The sequence below is a fragment of the Capra hircus genome, unplaced genomic scaffold, assembly GCF_001704415.2.
Source record: "Capra hircus breed San Clemente unplaced genomic scaffold, ASM170441v1, whole genome shotgun sequence".
NCBI lineage: Eukaryota > Metazoa > Chordata > Mammalia > Artiodactyla > Bovidae > Capra > Capra hircus.
The window spans coordinates 134,456-154,839 of record NW_017190062.1 but is presented as its reverse complement, the minus strand read 5'-3'; the positions used below and the strand labels follow the sequence as shown (position 1 = coordinate 154,839).

General features: G+C 42.7%; 1 protein-coding gene across 1 annotated transcript; it reads left to right on the top strand.

The window, feature by feature from the left end:
* Positions 1–1,999: 1,999 nt before the first annotated feature.
* LOC102171414 (FUN14 domain-containing protein 2) lies at positions 2,000–10,862 on the top strand (the record flags this gene model as incomplete). Its single annotated transcript, XM_018045041.1, is given in 3 exon segments — positions 2,000–2,075; positions 6,513–6,644; positions 9,159–10,862. Coding segments are annotated over 3 exon segments (286 nt in total), but the record flags the coding sequence as incomplete, so codon positions are not given.
* Between the last annotated feature and the right edge of the window lie 9,522 nt (positions 10,863–20,384).

Below are 20,384 nucleotides of genomic sequence, written 5' to 3'. Positions count from 1 at the left end.
GTCTTGTTTTTGCTGACTGTATAGAGCTGCTCCATTTTTGGCTGCAAAGAATATAATCAATCTGATTTTGGTGTTGACCATCTGGTGATGTCCATGTGTAGAGTCTTCTCTTGTGTTGTTGGAAGACGGTGTTTGCTATGACCAGTGCGTTCTCTTGGCAAAACTATTAGCCTTTGCCCTGCTTCATTCTGTATTCCAAGGCCAAATTTGCCTGTTACTCCAGGTGTTTCTTGACTTCCTACTTTTGCATTCCAGTCCCTTATAGTGAAAAGGACATCTTTTTTGGGTGTTAGTTCTAAAAGGTCTTGGAGGTCTTCATAGAACTGTTCAACTTCAGTTTCTTCAGTGTTACTGGTTGGGGCATAGGGTTGGATCACTATGATATTGAATGGTTTGCCTTGGAAATGAACAGAGATCATTCTGTCGTTTTGGGGATTGCATCCAAGTACTACATTTCGGACTCTTGTTGACCATGATGGCTACTCCATTTCTTCTGAGGGATTCCTGCCTGCAGTAGTAGATATAATGGTCATCTGAGTTAAATTCACCCATTCCAGCCCATTTTAGTTCGCTGATTCCTAGAATGTCGACGTTCACTCTTGCCATCTCCTGTTTGACCACTTCCAATTTGCCTTGATTCATGGATCTAACATTCCAGGTTCCTATGCAATATTGCTCTTTACAGCATCAGACCTTGCTTCTGTCACCAGTCACATCCACAACTGGGTATTGTTTTTGCTTTGGCTCCATCCCTTCATTCTTTCTGGAGTTATTTCTCCACTGATCTCCAGTAGCATATTGGGCACCTACCGACCTAGGGAGTTCCTTTTTCAGTATCCTATGATTTTGCCTTTTCATACTGTTCATGGGGTTCTCAAGGCAAGAATACTGAAGTAGTTTGCCATTCCCTTCTCCAGTGGACCACATTCTGTCAGACCTCTCCACCATGACCCATGTGTCTTGGGTGGCCCCAGCACAGCATGGCTTAGTCTCATTGAGTTAGACAAGGCTGTGGTCCATGTGATCACATTGGCTAGTTTTCTGTGATTATGGTTTCAGTGTGTCTGCCCTCTGATGTCCTCTTGCAACACCTACCGTCTTACTTGGTTTTCTCTTACCTTGGACATGGGATATCTCTTCATGGCTGACCGTCTTACTTGGTTTTCTCTTACCTTGGACATGGGATATCTTTTCATGGCTGATCTGCTGCTCCTTACCTTGGACAAGGGTATCTCCTCAAGGCCACCCCTCTTGACCTTGAACGTGGAATAGCTCTTCTCGGCCCTACTGTGCCTCAGCCATTAAAAAGAATACATTTGAGTCAGTTCTAATAGGTGGATGAAACTGGAGCCTATTATACAGAATGAAGTAAGTCAGAAAGAAAAACACCAGTACAGTATATTAACACATATATATAGAATTTAGAAAGATGGTAAGGATCACTCTATATGCGAGACAGCAAAAGAGACAGATGTAAAGAACAGTCTTTTGGACTCTGTGTGAGAAGGCAAGGGTGGGAGGATTGAGAGAATAGCATTGAAACATGAATATTATATGCGAAATAGATCGCCAGTCCAGGTTCGATGCATGAGACAGGGTGCTCAGGGCTGGTGCACTGGGATGACCCAAAAGGATGGGATGGGGAGGGAGGTTCAGAATGGGCAACAGATGTATACCCATGGCTGATTCATGTAAATGTATGGCAGAAAACACTACAATATTGTTAAGTAATTAGCCTCCAATTAAAATTAAAAAAAATTTTTTTTAAGAAATAAAATAAAGGTATTTGCTCAAGACCGCAGAATGAAGTAGGTAGAGCCAATATCTCAGTCTGGGTCTTCCTGAGTTCCAAATCTCTGCCGTTTCCTCCCTCTGGAGGGGACTGGCTGTATGTCCTATGCAGCAGGAAGTTGGCTCGATCGTCCCAAGGTAAGACGTGAATGTTGTCAGAAGTCCACATGTGTGCTTCTCTGACAGCTGGTCCCTTTGTTTTTTGTAGGTGCACAGGTTTCATATTCCAGAAGGTTGGAAAACTGGCTGCAACGGCTGTGGGAGGTGGATTTTTTCTGCTTCAGGTCTGTACGGAAAATGTTCCTGGATGCTTGGCTGTAGCTGGGGGAGGTGCAATCTAGCCCTGGCTCTGTAACACTGAATAGTTTCATGTAATTTTTGAAAGGATGATGGCCTTTTGAGTCCAACTTATCAAGTATCATGAGATGGATTCTTTTGTCATTTATAACATGGGAACATGAGTATGTATTTCTTATCATCTCTCCCTTCCAGGGTTTTTAAGACTGCTTGAAAGATGAAGCAGGTGTGGTTTCAAAAATCCCCAGTGTGATGCAAGCGCCCTGTGATCTGACTTATTCTTAGACACTAAGCTGGTGAGACATGAGGGCTAAATGACCCTATGGTCAGATGGTCTGTGCTGTCCCTTGGCCTGGAGTTTGTATTTGAATAATTGCCTGCTGGTTCCCTGAGGCCACCCCTGTTTACTTGGTTTGCAAACCTGACTCCACATTGGAATAACCTGGGCGTTTGACACAACACCGAGGCTTGGGGCCTGGCCTACCCACCTCCATCTGATTTCAGAGCCTGTGGGCTTCCCTGGAGGCTCAGCTGGTAAAGAATCTGCCTGCAGTGCAGGAGCCTGGGTTCAGTTTTGAGTTGGGAAGATCTAGGGGAGGGCAGGGCAACCTGCTTTGGTGTTCTGGCCTGGAGAATCCCCATGGACAGAGGAGCCTGGTGGGCCACAGTCCGCGGGGTTGCAAAGAGTCGGACGGGACTGTGCAACTCAGCCCAGCACCAGCATGCTGGTCTATTGGAATATTTTCCAGCTTCTGAGGTACAGCTGAGCTGGCGAATGCCTGCTCTGTAGGAGCCATAGTTCGTAGACTTGTGCTGGGATCCCATTTTAGCAGGTAGTCCCATGTGAGATTCGCAATTTGAGTGACTTCTCCCAGTGGGTCAGGGTTCACCAGGGATTCAGCTGTCATTGTCCTGGTGTCGAAAGGGGTGAGAGTAAGGAAGGATGGTGACAACCCGGAAGGAAACAAGGAGTGAGGAGGTGCTCGTCATTATCTTTCCTGGGTGATCACAGACCGTGTGGCAGGTGGGACACAAGGGTCTGTCAACAGGGTAGTCACAGTGTGGGGAGAACAGGGCTTGTCATTTGACATAAGGATCCAGTTTCCTCTCATCTCTGGATGGCTGTCCTAGCTGCCTTTCGCGAATGTCTTCCTTTATTTGCACCACTGCCTCTATCATACGTGCAGATTCATCTATGGGTGGATTGGACTCTGTGTGCTTTGCTGGTCCTTGATAGTTAGCAAGACAGGTTCCTGCACGTATTCTTCAGGGTCATTGTGGCAGCCTCTGTACCTTCACTTCTCCCATTTAAACGTTAGGACAGTTTCCTTGGTGTGTATGCCCAGAAGTGCGATTGCTGGGTCATATGGCAGTTCTCGTGTACCCCAATGTACATTGCAGCACTGTTTATAATAGCCAGGATATGGAAGCAACCTAGATGTCCATGAGCAGACGAATGGATAAGAAAGCTGTGGTACATCCACTCAGTGGAGTATTACTCAGCCATTAAAAAGAATACATTTGAATCAGTTCTAATGAGGTGGATGAAACTGGAGCCTATTATACAGAGTGAAGTAAGCCAGAAAGAAAAACACCAATACAGTATACTAATGCATATATATGGAATTTAGAAAAGATGGTAACGATAACCCTGTATGTGAGACAGCAAAAGAGACACAGGTGTATAGAAGAGTCTTTTGGACTCTGTGGGAGAGGGCGAGGGTGGGATGATTTGGGAGAATGACATTGAAACATGTATATTATCATATGTGAAACGAATCACCAGTCCAGTTCTGATGCATGATACAGGGTGCTCGGGGCTGGTGCACTAGGATGACCCAGAGGGATGAGATGGCGTGGGAGGTGGGAGGGGGGTTCAGGATGGGGAACACATGTACATCCATGGTGGATTCTTGTCAATGTATGGCAAAACCAATACAATATTATAAAGTAAAATAAATAAATAAAAAATTTAAAAAATATATTAAAATTAAGTCACAGGCTTGTGAATTCCTTTCAGAGACTTTGTTTCCATTTTGATTGGAATTGCATGGGAACCATGTAGATAATTTGGGGAAGAATTAAAATCCTTTATGAGACTGCATCATCTAGGTGTGAACACAGACTGTCTCTCCATTTTTTTCGGTCTTTTGTAGCGTCTTTGCCTAGAATTTTATTTTTTCCGTATAAATCTTGTCCATCTGTGGCTCAGTTTTATTCCTTATAAGAGCTTGCCTTGCTCTTATGCCTTTCCTCAGCCACTCACCCTTAGTCCTAAAGCTCTCTCGGTTGGACTCAGAATGATACAACTCCTGATGTTGGACATCATCTTATGTGTTTATCTGCTGTCCAGAGCTCCTTTTTGGTGAAGTATCTATTCAGGTCTCTTGCCTGTTTTTTGATTATGTTTTCTGTTACTGTTCTTTTTATTCTGGCCTGTTACTCTCTGTGTCCATCTCTTCTGTGTGTCTTCTCCAATATCCCACTGTCTTGATTGCTGTGAAATCAGGTAGGGTGATTTGGCTGTTCTAATTTCTTTGTCTTCTCATACAGATTGAGAAGCAGCTTGTTTAGATAGCTTTAAAACAGCTTGCTGGGGTTGGGTTTGCAGTAACTCTGGCCTAATCTGGGGCTTCCCTGGTAGCTCAGTTGGCAGAGAATCCACCTGCAGTGTGGGAGACCTGGGTTTGACCCCTGGGTTGGGAAGATCCCCTGGAGAAGGGAATGGCTACCCACTCCAGTATTCTGGCCTGGAGAATTCCATGGACTTTATAGTCCATGGGGTCGCAAAAGTAGGACACGACTGAGCGACTTTTACTTTCTTTCACTGGCCTGATCACTTCTATTTTGAGTCTTCCATTCTGTGTACATGGCCTGCCCCTCCATTTATCTTGGTCATCTTTGAGTTCTTTCGTCAACATTTTGTCGTTTTTAGCATAGATATATCCTCTATGATTTTTGTGTAGATTTGCACCTAGCATTCAGTTATTTTGCAACTCTTGTAAAATCTTAACTTTTATTTTCCATTTCCAGTTCATATTGCTAACATTAACATTGCTAATACAGTTGATTTTGTGTATTCATCTTAATAGTGTAGATCCTGGCTACATTCACTTTTGGAGGTGTAGGAATTTGGGGGTTTTGTTGGACTCTTTGAAATTATATAGAGAAACATGTCAACAAATAGTGACAGTTTTTTTTTTTCCTTTCTCACCTGGATGCCTCTTATCTCTGGATATAACCAAACCACTCTCTTACAAAGCTGCCACTTAACCCTCTCAGGAAGAGTGTGGTAGGAGTGTCCATTGCCCTATCTCCTTCCCAGCACTGCATTTTCAGTAGTTTATCTATCTCCAATCTGATAAAAAGTTATGGTACCTTGTTAACTGTAATGTTAATTTCCTTGATTACTTACGAAGTTGAACTTCTCCCTTATGTTGGCCACTGTCTTCTGTGAGTTGCCTTTTATCTGTTTTTCAAGTGGGTTTCTTTCTTACTGATCTCTAAAAGAATCTTACTTTTTATCAGTATTAATGTTTGTTTTTTTTTTTTTTATTGATGTGTACTGCAAATACTTTCTCCAGCCTGGTTTGGGTGATGGATTAGTTGGTGGTGCCATTAACTAGAAGACTTAAGGGCGAGCAGCAGTGCAGGAGAAGACTAAGACAGTGGAGAAAAATTTCAGTATCAGATATTTTGAGCTATCCAGAGAGGTACAATCATCCAAAATTGGAAGGAGAGAAGTCTTATGTTTGGAGGGTTGGCTGTTTCTTTGTTCCCTGGGTAACACTAGTCCATCAGGAAAAGTCACGCCTGAATCAGTCTTATCCTTTTCTCACATTCGTGATGAAATGCGTCTCACTAAGTCTGTGTGTGTGCCTGTCTTGAGTAAGGGAAGTAGTCATATTCTGTAGGTATATTTGGATGGCTTCTCTCTGTGCCGCTTAAAAGAAATCACTCATGAGGAGTCTCTTTGGGGCCAGGTTCTAGAAGATTTCTGAGCAGAAGTGATTACTACCTAACAGCCTTGCTCTGTTCACATGGTCAAGAAAATCTAGCTTATGTTGGCTTTAAGGTTTCTTTACCTTATCTCTCTACTTACAGTTCTGATTTTCATTTACCATTGTATTTTTTAAGCTAACTTAAAACTTTATCGAGGTGGGTAAGAGTTAAGGTAAAAGAATTGCCAGTAGTCATTGAAGGCCTGTCAATTTCAGGTGCCAGGGATTGGGCCTTGCACATTGGACAGATGATGAGGAGCTGTGGAGCGAATATCATGGTTGTACCAAAAACTGGATGGCATATGTCTCCAAAAAATAGAAACTCAGAAGGGTTTTTGATAAAGGAGTTAAGTAATTTATCCTGAACAAGAGAAATAACCAGCCTGTGTTTCTCCTCTCTTGCGGTCATTTTTGACACTAAAGCTTGCAAACCATACTGGCTACATCAAAGTGGACTGGCAGCGTGTAGAGAAGGACATGAAGAAGGCCAAGGAACAGCTGAAGATCCGCAAGAGCAACCAGATACCTACAGAGGTCAAGAGCAAAGCAGAGGAGGTGAGGCTTCATTTTATTTCTGTGCAGCCTAAGGGTGTAGACAACTTTGTCTGTACAAAAATGGAGAAGACATACCCGTATGTCAGCCTGGGATGGAATATCTTTACCTCAGAGGCATTTTCAAAGGGACCAGTAGAAGGTTTGGTGACTTATTGGGGATGCAGGCACACATGTGGGTTGATCATCCCTTGAACTAGTTCTTGTCAGGAAGTGAGGAGGATGAGGATGTATGTTTTACTGTATGTTTTACTCTGATCATTTTTATGGGTTTCCCTGGTGGTTCAGATGGTATAGCATCTGCCTGCAATGCAGGAGACCCAGGTTCGATCCCTGGGTTGGGAAGAGCCCCTGGAGAAGGAAATGGCAACCCACTTCAGTACTTTTGCCTGGAAAATTCCATGGACAGGAGCCTGGTAGGCTACAGTCCATGGGGTCGCAAAAAGTCGGACATAACTGAGCAACTTGACCTTTCTGATCATTTTGAGTTATATTTTTGGGTCCATACCCATCTCTGAAGTGTCCAGAGTATGTAGCCCAGGGGTTGGTAAGCTTTTTTGTAAAGAGTCAGATGATACGTATTGTCAGCTCTGTACGCTGGGTGGTCTCTGTCACAACTATTGAATTCCAGGGTGTAGATAAAAATAGCCAGAGACGATGGGTAAGCAGGTGGGTGTGGCTGTGTTGCACCGAAATTATATTAATAAAATTTGGCCCTTGGGCTGTAGTTTGCTAATCCCTGATCTGGTGTACAAAATCAGGTCAGATTATATTGGCTGGTACTGGAGGGACAGGAGAAGACTGTCTCTTTTGAAAGATGTATTATATTTTGTTAGGTCTTTATGATCTTTAGAAAATTCTCAAATACTGCAAATAAGTAAAGGCACTTAACTGGAGGAAGTAGACCAGGATCAAGATGTTAAGAAGGCGCCTGATTAATTCTGCAAGGACCCAAGAGACCAGGAATACATCAGCAAATGTTTGCAAGTTGGAAAGCAGTTAGACGAGGCATAGATGACTTAGCAGAATATGAAAATACTGGACAGCTCTGTGTGGTGGTAAGTGCTTGGCCAAAGCTGTCCATTGCTGCCATGCTACTCAGATATAAAAGATAATGACATTTGGCCATTTGCAGCTACACGGATGGACCTGGAGATGATCATACTGAGGGAAGTAAGTCAGAAAGAGAAAAATCCCCTATGATAGCACTTATCAGTGGAATCTGAGATATGACACAAAGGAATATCTCTATGAATAGAGAACAGACTGGTGGGGGAGGGAAGGGGAGTGTGGGATTAGCAGCTACAGATTATTAAAAACTATTGGTTTCTTTGGATGGGTACCAGCCCGGGCCTATTGTATAGTACAGGGAACTGCATCCAGTCTTCTGGGATAAACCGTAATGGAAAAGAATATTTTAAAAAAGAATATATGTGCACAACTGAGTAACTTTGCTGTGTCTAACTTTGCCCAACATTGTAGAAAACCTGTACTTTGGTAAAATGAAAAACCAAAACAACGAAGCTATCCATTGCCCAGAGTGGCAGGTGGCCTTTGTAGGGGGCTCACATACTTAGATAGTCCTTCCCCCTTCCATCCCCCTCAAAGTCAAGGTTACAAAAGTTGCACTTTTTTCACCTCTAAATTATTTTTTATTCGGACATGTACAAAAATAATGCATGGTTATCAAAAGCTTCTTTAATGATACAGGAATGTAAACAATAAAAAATAATATTGTTCATATTTGATTAGAACCTCCTGGTGACTTAACAGTGAACACTTGTAAACTAATGAGAAGGTTTGGAATCGGTTCATTCATTCTCTGAGTTTTTGCTTTCCTCTTCTGAGGGAGGGTGGCTGTTCTTGCAGCAAGTCTATTGTCAGTGTGTAGCAACCAGGAGGCCATCAGGGATTTCAGCGTGAACAGTTGCAGTCAGATGGTGGGATTCAGAGCCAAGGTGTAACAAGTTGAGGCTCATTAGTAAAAAGCATGAATGCAAGCAGGTGTTTCAGAAAATGGTATGATTGTTTTCATCCCCCCCCCCCAGGGCAGATGGCAAGAGACAGTGCCTCTAATAAGGAGGCCAGGGAGGGGGTACTTAGGTTCAGGAAATAAGTAAGCTAGGCTGCAGGGTGTGTTCCCGGTAAGCACTTTTCTAAGGTGGTGTTTGCGTGTGGGAGAAGAGGGTGTCCGTCTGCCCTGCTCAGCCAAGTGCAGTTTCGGATGGAGGTTGATTGTGGGCATATGCGGGAGCAGTAGGGCTCCGAGTCTCAAACAGGCGGGACCTTTCACTGGAGGCAGGAAGCTGTGGGAATCAGAGAAAAAATCTGATTTCAGAGGAGGGTGTCTGGCTAGACCCGGCAGATCGTGGGTGGGAGGAATGCGTGGACGGGTTGGGAGGAGAGATCTCTGCCAGCAGCTTAGCCTAAGACCCGTCAGTTCACCTTCAGATCCCCATCCTCCCCAATAACAGCGTCCTCAGCTGAGTAATCCACTGTGCTGTCTTCTGTTCCTAGGTGGTGTCGTTTGTGAAGAAGAACGTTCTAGTGACTGGTGGCTTTTTCGGAGGCTTTCTGCTGGGCATGGCATCCTAGAGGGGATGACTTCACCACCAAGAGTCCTACATTTGCCAACCAGCAGCCTCTCCCCTCCACCCTAGTACAGAAAACTCCTCCTCTTCCTCCTCCCTGTCATGGTGTATCTGAGTGGCTTTGTAGGCATCTGGTGGTTCAAGTTGAGAACGGCCCCACTGTGAGCTTGACGGCAATGGAAGAGACCATAGATGTTAGCGCTTATCTAGCACACTCCCCTGGGACTAATCTGTAGGTCAGCAAGTATATTCCTTTCTCGCGTAAGATACTTACCAGAACATAGGACAAGATGACACACCGAGTGGATCTTCAAAGGTTGCCCCACACTTGATTTGGAAAAGACTTTGCAAGCAGATAAGATACCTCGTTAAGTTTTGCATGGAAAGGAACTGAATACACTGGCCTTTAAGCTTGAAAGATTTGCAATTGTGGTGTCTACTTTCTCTTTTAGTAGATTTGAGATTACAGAAAGAGAACTACTCTTAGTGTGTGACAGTTGAAAAATCCGAATATGGAATGAACTTGTCCTAAAGTGACATACGATGAGCTGAAGCTGTGTTTGGTGGGAAGGCCTTTGGGGAAACCAAGCAGTCGATAACATTTAGGATGGTCAGACTTAGTGAATCATTTAAAGGCATTCAGATATTATCTAGGGATGTTTTCCACCACACAGGGTAATGCATCTCATGGCTGTTTCCAAAGGGTTTATTGATGGTAAAATAAGTGACTTTAGGTGTAATAGGGAAGAAGCTCTTGGGTTTTTATTTAATAGAAAGGGTTTGAAGCTTTGAAATGTGAACTTTTCTTTACTTCCAGTCAAAACGTCAGGGGTAACCCATAGCTCCTCTGTGTCAATTCTGTTTCTTTATTCAGAGTTTTAAAATGGTGGCATTGCCAAGCATTAAAAATTTAGAACAGTAGCATCAGAGGTATCTACTGTCTCATGATGACCCCAACTCTTCGAATTTATCTTTAGAATTCAAGTTTATACACACACCCATCCTTAGAAACAAGACATTTTTCTGTAATGACCTTTTACCGTCTGGAATATGCAGTGCAGAAAGGCAAGGCTGTGTCTTCACTTGTATACATGGAGTCAAGCACTTAGTAGATACTCAGTCTGTTGAATATATGAGTAATGAGGTCATAGAAAAGTAGGTGGAAAATGGGGTGATCAGCAGGATTTTTGAGACTTGATGAGTTCTGAGAATGCTGAAAACTCGGAATTACTTCTTAAACTTGCAGGTGATCCCTTGCAAAATGTATGTTTTCAATGCCTTCCTTTTAAAATATTTGCCTTGTAACTTGAATTTGGAAATTGTAGCTACTAGCGAATGTGTGGAATTTTTTAGAATTCATCCGTTTGCATTTTTCTCCTTATTGTAATATTTTAAGACAACATTAAGTAGTTTTGCTTGTAACATATGTGGATTATATACAAATCATAATGGTATGAGCCACAGTGTCCTATATTTTTGTATAAGAACTCAAAAATTTTTCACTTTTTCTTATGCTTAGACATATGTAAACATATAAATGTTCAAATATATATGAAAGTACAGTGACTCCCATGGACCCACCTATAATGATCATCAAAATACAGTTTTATCAGTGGCTTTGAAACAAATAGCAGATGTGTCCCTTTATTATATTTTCATATGTGTCTTAAACGGTAAGAACTCTTCTTAAAAATCATAAATACATGGATCCACTATTAGATTCATGTGACCCCACCCACACCAATGGAATACTGGGGCTGCAAAAACTGAAGTGCCCTGTGCCCCTTTGGGTTACAGGTGGGGGTGGGTGGCCTGTCTCTGGTTTCCCTGTCATCCCTGGTATGGTTGAGGTCAGTATTACAAGTTGCTCTCATCATAGTACAGTGAGAATGGCCTGGCCTTCTGCCTACTGTGTGGGGCTACCACTGGTAGCTGTGCCAAGTGGGTGCTGACGTTGGAGAGTGGTAGGGCTCTGGTGCACAGCACTGGTGGCACTTAGTGGAATCCCCGCAGGCCTTTAGGGGTGCCTCTAAATGGATGCTTTTGAACTGTGGTGTTGGAGAAGACTCTTGAGAGTCCCTTGGACTGTAAGGAGATCCAACCAGTCCATCCTAAAGGACATCAGTCCTGAATATTCATTGGAAGGACTGAGGCTGAAGCTGAAACTCCAATACTTTGGCCACCTGATGGGAAGAGCTGACTAATTGGCAAAGACCTTGATGCTGAGAAAGATGGAAGGTGGGAGGAGAAGGGGACGACAGAGGATGAGATGGTGGGATGGCATCACCAACTCGATGGACATGAGCTTGAGCAAGCTCTGGGAGTTGGTGATGGACAGGGAGGCCTGGTGTGCTGCGGTCCATGGGGTCTCAAAGAGTCGGACACGACTGAGTGACTGAACTGAGCTGAACTAAATGGAGGCCTTGTTGCCAGCAGCTTGGTTTCAGATGGTGAAGTGAGGGTGGTTTTCCCCCAGAGCAGCTTGCCGCCCCTTCCTGCGAAACATGCCAGGACTAGGCAGCTGCACCCATTGATGCTGTGTTTGCCCGTGACTGGCAAGGCCTGTTTAACAAGGCATGTGTTTTCCTCCAGGGCCCAGAATCCAGTATTGTGCTGGGCCTCCTTTTTAGTGATGGGGGCTGAAGAGACGGCAACTTCTCTTGAAGCCTTTCCAGTTGTCCCTTTGACCAGGTTTGGGCATCTGCTCCCCATTGCTCAGAGCTTCCTTCCCTCTGTCCTGGCCTGGCCACCTCTGACAGCTGCCGGCTTTTCTCCCTTTTCACTCCTCACCCCTGAGCCCCCTTGTGCGCCTGCTGTTCCTGCCACTCTTGGGGTACCCTGGGACCAGCTTGGATGAGGAGCTGTTCACAGAGGAGGGGAAGAGGGGTCCAGGGTTCACTTTCTGGCTACTGCCTGCTCAGGGCTGACAGATAAGACTCCTGTGTCTTCATTCTTGCTAAGGCTCTGTATCCTCATGGCCGGCATGGCTGAAATTGGAGCAACCTGACTGTGATGCACATCGCTGTGATTATTATAACATGCAGATAAAGATCCCTCCCACCTCCCGTCTGGGTCACGTGTCTGCTCCCACATCCCGACACTTGGCCTCAGGGACATTGATCAGTAGGACGGGGTGGGAGATTCACTCTCACGTGTGGCCTGTCACCTGGGTAAGAGCCCTGCCTAATGGACCTGCCAGGACCCAGAACATGATGAATGACTTCCATAATTCTAGCTTACATGGTTTTGAAAACACTTAACTATTGTCAAAGTGTCCCCTCCATCATCCTTCTGGTTTTAAGACTGGGCTCTTACTTTGAACATCTACTTTTTTGTAGTTTGGGAAATGCCATCCATTGGATTTTAAAAATTGTCTTAGGGATAGATTGGCAAGATCTGAGTATCATTGGTATTCCATGATGATCTCAGTTTCTTCTCTGAGGGAAACTTTCTTAAGGCCAGTTTTGGACCCTACAGACAAAATTTGAGTCCTCCCCTTTCTGGGGAGGTCTCCACCAAGTTACCAGCTTCATTTCTTTGTCATGGTTCCAAGTCTGGGGCTTGCTTGATCACGTATGCAATAGTGGTGTGATCTCTTGGAGAGATGGGCAGAAAATCAAATCATACAGTGTGGCGTATGTCTGTGATGTTTGATACTTCTTAAGCATCTTACTGTGAAAGTGCTGTACTCAATATGCCAGCAAATTTGGAAAGCTTAGCAGTGGCCACAGGACTGGAAAAGGTCAGTTCTCATTCCAATCCCAAAGAAAGGCAATGCCAAAGAATGCTCAAACTACTGCACAATTGCACTCATCTCACACTCATCTCACATGCTAGTAAAGTATTGCTCAAAATTCTCCAAGCCAGGCTTCAGCAATACATGAACTATGAACTTCCAGTTATTCAAACTGGGTTTAGAAAAGGCAAAGGAACCAGAGACCAAATTGTCAACATCTGCTGGATCATTGAAAAAGCAAGAGAGTTCCAGAAAAACACCTATTTCTGCTTTATTGACTATGCCAAAGCCTTTGACTGGATCACAATAAACTGGAAAATTCTGAAAGAGATGGGGATACCAGACCACCTGACCTGTCTCTTGAGAAACATATATGCAGGTCAGGAAGCAACAGTTAGAACTGGACATGAAACAGATTGGTTCCAAATAGGAAAAGGAGTACATCAAGGCTGTATATTGTCACCCTGCTTATATGCAGAGTATATCATGAGAAACACTGGGCTGGAGGAAGCACAAGCTAGAATCAAGATTTCTGGGAGAAATATCAATAACCTCAGATATGCAAATGACAACACCCTTATGGCAGAAAGTGAAGAAGAACTAAAGAGCCTCTTGAAAGAGGAGAGTGAAAAAGTTAGCTTAAAGCTTAACATTCAGAAAACCAAGATCATGGCATCCAGTCCCATCTCTTCGTGGCAAATAGATGGGGAAACAGTGGCTGACTTTATTTTTCTGGGCTCCAAAATCACTGCAGATGGTGATTGCAGCCATGAAATTAAAAGATGCTTACTCCTTGGAAGTAAAGTTATGACCAACCTAGATAGCATATTAAAAAGCAGAGACATTACTTTGCCAACAAAGGTCCGTCTTGTCAAGGCTATGGGTTTTCCAGTGGTCATGTGTGGATGTGAGAATTGGACTGTAAAGAAAGCTGAGCATCAAAGAATTGATGCTTTTGAACTGTGGTGTTGCAGAAGACTCCTGAGAGTCCCTTGGACTGCAAGGAGATCCAACCAGTCCACACTAAAGGAGATCAATCCTGGATGTTCATTGGTAGGACTGATTCTGAAGCTGAAACTCTAATACTTTGGCCACCTGATGCGAAGAGCTGACTCATTTGAGAAGACACTGATGCTGGGAAAGATTGAGGGCAGGAGGAGAAGGGGATGACCGAGGATGAGATGGCTGGATGGCATCACCAACTCAGTGGACATGAGTTTGGGTAAACTTTGGGAGTTGGTGATGGACAGGGAGACCTGGTATGCTGCGATTCATGGGGTCACAAAGAGTCGGACACGACTGAGCGACTGAACTGAACTGAAATGTAGTAAAATGTTTCATTAAATTGTTTTATTATTAACACAAGACATTGAAATGATTTTATGAGAATGTAGCCCTATTTTCCGGGTCTCTTAAGGCATCATTTCTCCAAAGGAGAATGTTCGCCTCCTTAAGAGATACTATCTGCAAAATGGGGTTTGCTGGTAGAGTTGGCAAGTATTACATATAATTGTCCTTTCCAGGGAATCATACTTCACATGAGCATATGAGAAGCTTTAGCCTTGCAGGAGAGAATCTTGTTGATTTTTGTGGAACTTGGTATTCCCCAAATTTAGCTTACCAGGCAAGCATTTTTTATCCATTACAGCAATTCTTAGAAATGCTGATTTAAAGAACACTTGGTCTCAAACAATAGTGGTGTTTCAATATCAGGGACTATCTGTTCACAGCAGTGTAGACTCTAGCATACTAAAAAAGGAGAGGAAGGATCCTCCCTGTTTTGGCTTGAAATCCTAATCCCTTAATACCCAAGGTGATGGCATTTGGAGGTGGGGCCTTTGGAGGTGATTAAGTCATGAGCGGAAGGTCCTCATGAGTGGAATTAGTGCTCTTATAAAATAGACTCCAGAGAGCTCCCTTGTCCCTTCACGTGAGGATATGGTGAGAAGGCTGCCATCTATGAATCAGGCAGAGGGCCATCACCAGACGCTGAATCTCAGCACCTTTATCTTGTATTTTCTGCCTCCAGAACTTGGAGAAATAAATGTAAATAAATGTTGTTTAAGCCACCCAGTTTATGGTCTTTTGTTACAGCAGCCTGAATGGACTAATCTTTTGCTTAAAAAGTCATTGTTTTCCTTTTGGGGGGTGGGTGGTAGAGGGATGATGTTTCTAGCACCTGAGGAAAGCAAATGGCCTGTTCAATACTGCTCCCCCTTCAACCACTGCATGAAGTCAGACAATTGTCAACAGGCTTCCTTCAATAGCCTTATGTTAACACCATCAGTATCCACTGGAATATGTTTTGATTATAAGGCCATAGAGTGTAGGTAAACCACTTAAGACTTCTAGTTTGGTCTGCCCGGTTTCCAATGCACTGTTCCCTCCAGTTCTCTCAGAAGACTCACTGAACAAATTTGAAGTGGCTTCTTCTGACTAGGCACTTAAAATGGGGGAACGCAGAAGTGGAAAGAGGTGTTCTGATTGGCATCTGGAAGGACACATGGCTCAATTATTGGCCATGGAGTCACACAGGTGATGGGCTCAATCCCACAAAACTGCACCCACTTGTTCAGATGCCTATTCCAAACCCCGGTTGTCACCCTCTGCTTCTGATCAACTAGCTGCACATCTGAGGTTCCCAACAATGCCTCCTTGGGTTCAACAGATTTATAGAGCAGCTCACAGAGCTTGGAGGATATTTCACTTCAGTGTTTACCAGTTTATTATAAAGGATATAGATGGACAAGCAGCCAGGTGAAGAGGTACCAGGGTGAGGTCCAGCTGGCTCTGACACACAAGAGCTTCTGTCCCCACAGAACTGCAGTGTGTTCCCTCCCAGCATGTGGATGCATTCTTGTTCAACAAGGAAGCTCTCAACCCCATCCTTTTGAGTTTTTAAGGAGGCTTCATTACACAGTGTTAAAAAACACATGGACTTCCCTGGTGGTCCAGGGGATAGGAATCTACCTGCCAATGCGGAGGCCACAGGTTTGATCCCTGGTCCAAGAAGGTTTGACATGCTGCTGAGCAACAAAGCCTATGGGCCTTAACTACTGAGCCTGCACTCTGGAGCCCAAGAGCTGCAACTATGGAGCCTGCATACTACATCTGCTGAAACCCATGCGACTAGAGCCGGTGCTCTGCAGTAAGAGAAGCCATAGCAATGAGAATCCCATGTACCACAATGAAAAGCAGCCCCTGCTCACAGCAACTAGAAAAAGCCTATGTGCAGTAATGAAGACTCAGCACAATTAAAAATAAATACATAAATTATTTACAAACTTATATATACCCAATATCAGTCAGTTTAGTCTCCCAGTTGTGTCTGACTCTTTGTGACCCCATGGACTGCAGCACGCCAGGCTTCCCTGTCCATCACCAGCTCCCAGAGCTTGCTCAACCTCATGTCCATGGAGTTGGTGATCCATCCAACCATCTTATCCTTTGTCGTCCCCTTCTCTTCCTGCCTTCAATCTTTTCCAGCATCAGGGTCTTTTCTAATGAGTCAGTTCTTTGCATCAGGTGGTCAAAGTATTGAAACTTCAGTTTCAGCATCAGTCTTTCCAATGAATATTCAGGACTGATTTCCTTTAGGAAAAGAAAAGCTATGGTCAACCTAAATAGCATATTAAAAAGCAGATACATTGCCAACAAAGGTCAGTCTAGTCACAGTGACTAAACTGACTGATATTGGGTATATATAGGAGTTTTAAAATAATTTATGTATTTATTTTTAGTTGTGCTGAGTCTTCATTATTGCACATGGGCTTTCTCTAATTGCTGTGAGCAGGGGCTACTCTTCATTGTGGTGCACAGACTTCTCATTGCTATGATAGTAGGAGACTTTAACACCCCACTCATATCAATGGGCATATGTTTGAGACAGAAAATCAATAAGGCAACAGAGATTCCTAAATGATAACAACAGAACAGTCACAGTCAATTTATATTTTCAGGACATTACATCCAAAAAAATCCCAGAATACACATTCTTTTCAAGTGCACATGGAACATTCTCTAGGACTGACAAAAAACTAGGGCACAAAACAAGCCTCAATAAATTTAAGAGTATAGAAATTATCTTTTCTAACCACAATGACATGAAACTAGAAATCAACCACAGAAAAGGAAATGAGTAAAAAAATGATTACATGGAGGCTAAACAACATGATAACTAAAAAACCAATGGGTCAACAATGAAATCAAAAAAGAAATTAAAAATTCCTTGAGGCAAAGAACCATGAAAACATAGCCATACAAAATCTATGGGATATAGCCAAAGCATTCCTACAGGGAAGTTCATAGCAGTACAGGCCTTCTTTAAAAACAAGTAAAATCTCAAACAACCAAACTCACCACCTAAAAGATTTAGAAAAAGAAAAAACAAAACCTAAAAGCATAAGGAAGGAGATAATAAAGATCAGAGAGGAAATAAAGATTTCAAAATTTAAAAAGTCAATAAAACCAAGAATTGGTTCTTTGAAAGGGTATAGGAAATTGACAAACCTCTGACTAAGCTCATCAAGAAGAAAAGAGAGAAAATAAATAGACAAAATAAGAAATGAAAGAGGAAAAACTATATAACTCATACTGCAGAAATACAAAAAATCCATAGAAGACTATGAGCAATTATATGCCAATGAATTTGACAACCTAGATGAAATGGACAATTTTTTAGAAACATACAGCCCACCAAAACTGAATCAAGAAGAAATAGAAAAAGAAAAAGACAACTTGAAAAGACCAAGCATCAGAAATGAAATAGAATCTATAATAAAAACAAATCCAAAACACTCCCTACAAACAAAAGTCCAGGACCAGATGGCTTCATAGGTGAGTTCTACCAAATATCCAAAGAAGCTCTTATACTGATCCTTCTCAAAGTTTTCCAAAAGACAAGAGGATGGGACACTTCCAAAATCATTTTATGAAGCCACCATCACCTGATGCTGAAACTAGGCAAAGACACTACCAAAAAAGAAACAGTCCAATATCTTTGCTGAATGTATATGCAAAAATTCTCAACGAAGTATTAGCTAACTGAATCCAGCAACACAAAAAGAAAAATCATACACCATGACCAAGTTGGATTCATCCCAGGGTCACAAAGATGGTTCAGTATGCACAAATCAATCAATGTGACACACCGCATCAACAAAGAGCAAAAACCATATGATCATCTCAATAGATGCAGAAGAAAATGAAATAAAATTCAGCATCCATTTATGATTAAAACTCTTACCAATGTGGGTATAGAGGGAACATACCTCAACATAATAAAAGCTATTTGTGACAAACCCATAGCTAATCTAATACTCAATGGTAGAAAGCTGAAAGCCTTCCCACTAAAATTTGAAACAAGACAAGGAAACCCTCTTCTCTTAACATTATATTTGAATTCCTAGCCATAGCAATCAGATAAGAGGAAAAAAAAAAGTATTCAGATTGGTAGGGAAATGGGTAAAACTGCCACTGTATACAGGTGACATGATATATACACGCAGAAAACCCTAAAGACTCCACACAAAACCTACTAGAACTGATCAACAAATTCAGTAAGGTAGCAGGATATGGAGAAGGAAATGGCAACCCACTCCAGTGTTCTTGCCTGGAGAATCCCAGGGATGGTGGAGCCTGGTGGGCTGCTGTCTATGGGGTTGCACAGAGTCAGACACCACTGAAGCGACTTAGCAGCAGCAGCAGGATTTAAGATTAACATACAGAAATCAGTTGCAGGGAGTGGAGGAGGGAGCAGGGCAGGGTGGGGTGAGGGGGAGAAATTGTTTGTATTTCTTTACACTAACAATGAAATATCAGAAAAGGAAGGTAAACAATCTGTTTTAAAATTACATTAAAAAATACTTAGGAATAAACCTAACCAAGGAGGTGAAAGACATATGCTGAGAACTAAAAGAACATTCTTTTAGTTCCACTTCCCTGGTGGCTCAGTGATAAAGAATTCCCCTGCAATGCAGGAGCCATAGGAGACGTGGGTTCGATCCCTGGGTCCAGAAGTTCCCCTGGAGGAGGGTGTGGCAACCAACTCGAGTACTCTTGCCTGGAGAATCCCATGGACAGAAGAGTCTGGTGGGCTACAGTTCATAGGGTCACAAAGAGTTGGACACGACTGAAGTAACTTAGCACAAAAAAATTTTAATAGAGGAAATTGAAGATGATTCAAGGAAATGGAAAGATATCCCATGCTCTTGGATTGAAAGAATTAATATTGTTAAAATGGCCATACTACCCAAAGGAATCTACAGATTTAATGTGATCACTATCAAACAAATTACCCATTATATTCTTCACAGAACTAGAACAAATAATCTTAAAATTCATTTGGAACCATAAAAGACCCAGAATTGCCAAAGCAATCCTAAAGAAAAAAAAAAAAAAAGTAGGAGGCATAGCCCTCCCAAACTTGAGAAGTATTACAAAGCTACAGTAGTCAAAACAGCATGATATTGACATAAAAACAGACATATAGATCAATGGAACAGAATAGAGAGCCCATAAATAAACCCACACACCTATGGTCAATTGTGTAAAATGTGTACTCAGTCACTCAGTCGTGTCTGACTCTTTGGGACCCCATGGACTACACAGCCTGCCAGGCTCCTCTGTCCGTGGGATTCTCCAGGCAAGCATACTGGAGTAGGTTGCCATTTCCTTCTCCAAGGGATCTTCCCAACCCAGGGGTCGAACCCAGGTCTCCTGTGTCTCTTGCATTGGCAGGTGGATTCTTTACCACTCAGCCACCTGAGAAGCCCTAATGGTTAGTTCATCTTCAACAAAGGAGGTAAGAATACACAATGTGGAAAAGACAGTTTCTTCAGGAAGTGGTGCTGGGAAAGCTGAACAGCCACATGTAAATCAATGAAGTTGGAACACACCCTCTCACCATATATAAAAATAAACTCAATGGCTTAAGGACTTAAAGATAAAACGTGACACCATAGAACTCCTCAAAGAGATCATAGGCAAAGCATTCTCTGACATTAATTATTTCAATGTTTTCTTAGGTCAGTCTCCCAAGGCAATAGAAATAAAAGCAAAAATAAACAATGGGACCTAATGAAACTTATAAGGTTTTGCACAGCAAAGGAAACCACAAACAAAATGAAAACACAAGCTACAGACTGGGAGAAAATATGTGAAAATGGTGCAACCAACAAGGGCTTAATTTCCAGAATAAACAAACAGTTCATACAACTCAATAAGAAAAAACAAATGTCCCAGTTGAAAAATGGGGAGAAGATCTAAATAGACATTTCTCCAAAGAAGACATACAGATGGGCAATAGGCACATGAAAACATGATAAAAAAGATGATCAACATTGCTAATTATTAGAGAAATGCAAATCAAAACTACCATAAGGTACCACCTCACATCAGTCAGAGTGGCCATCATTA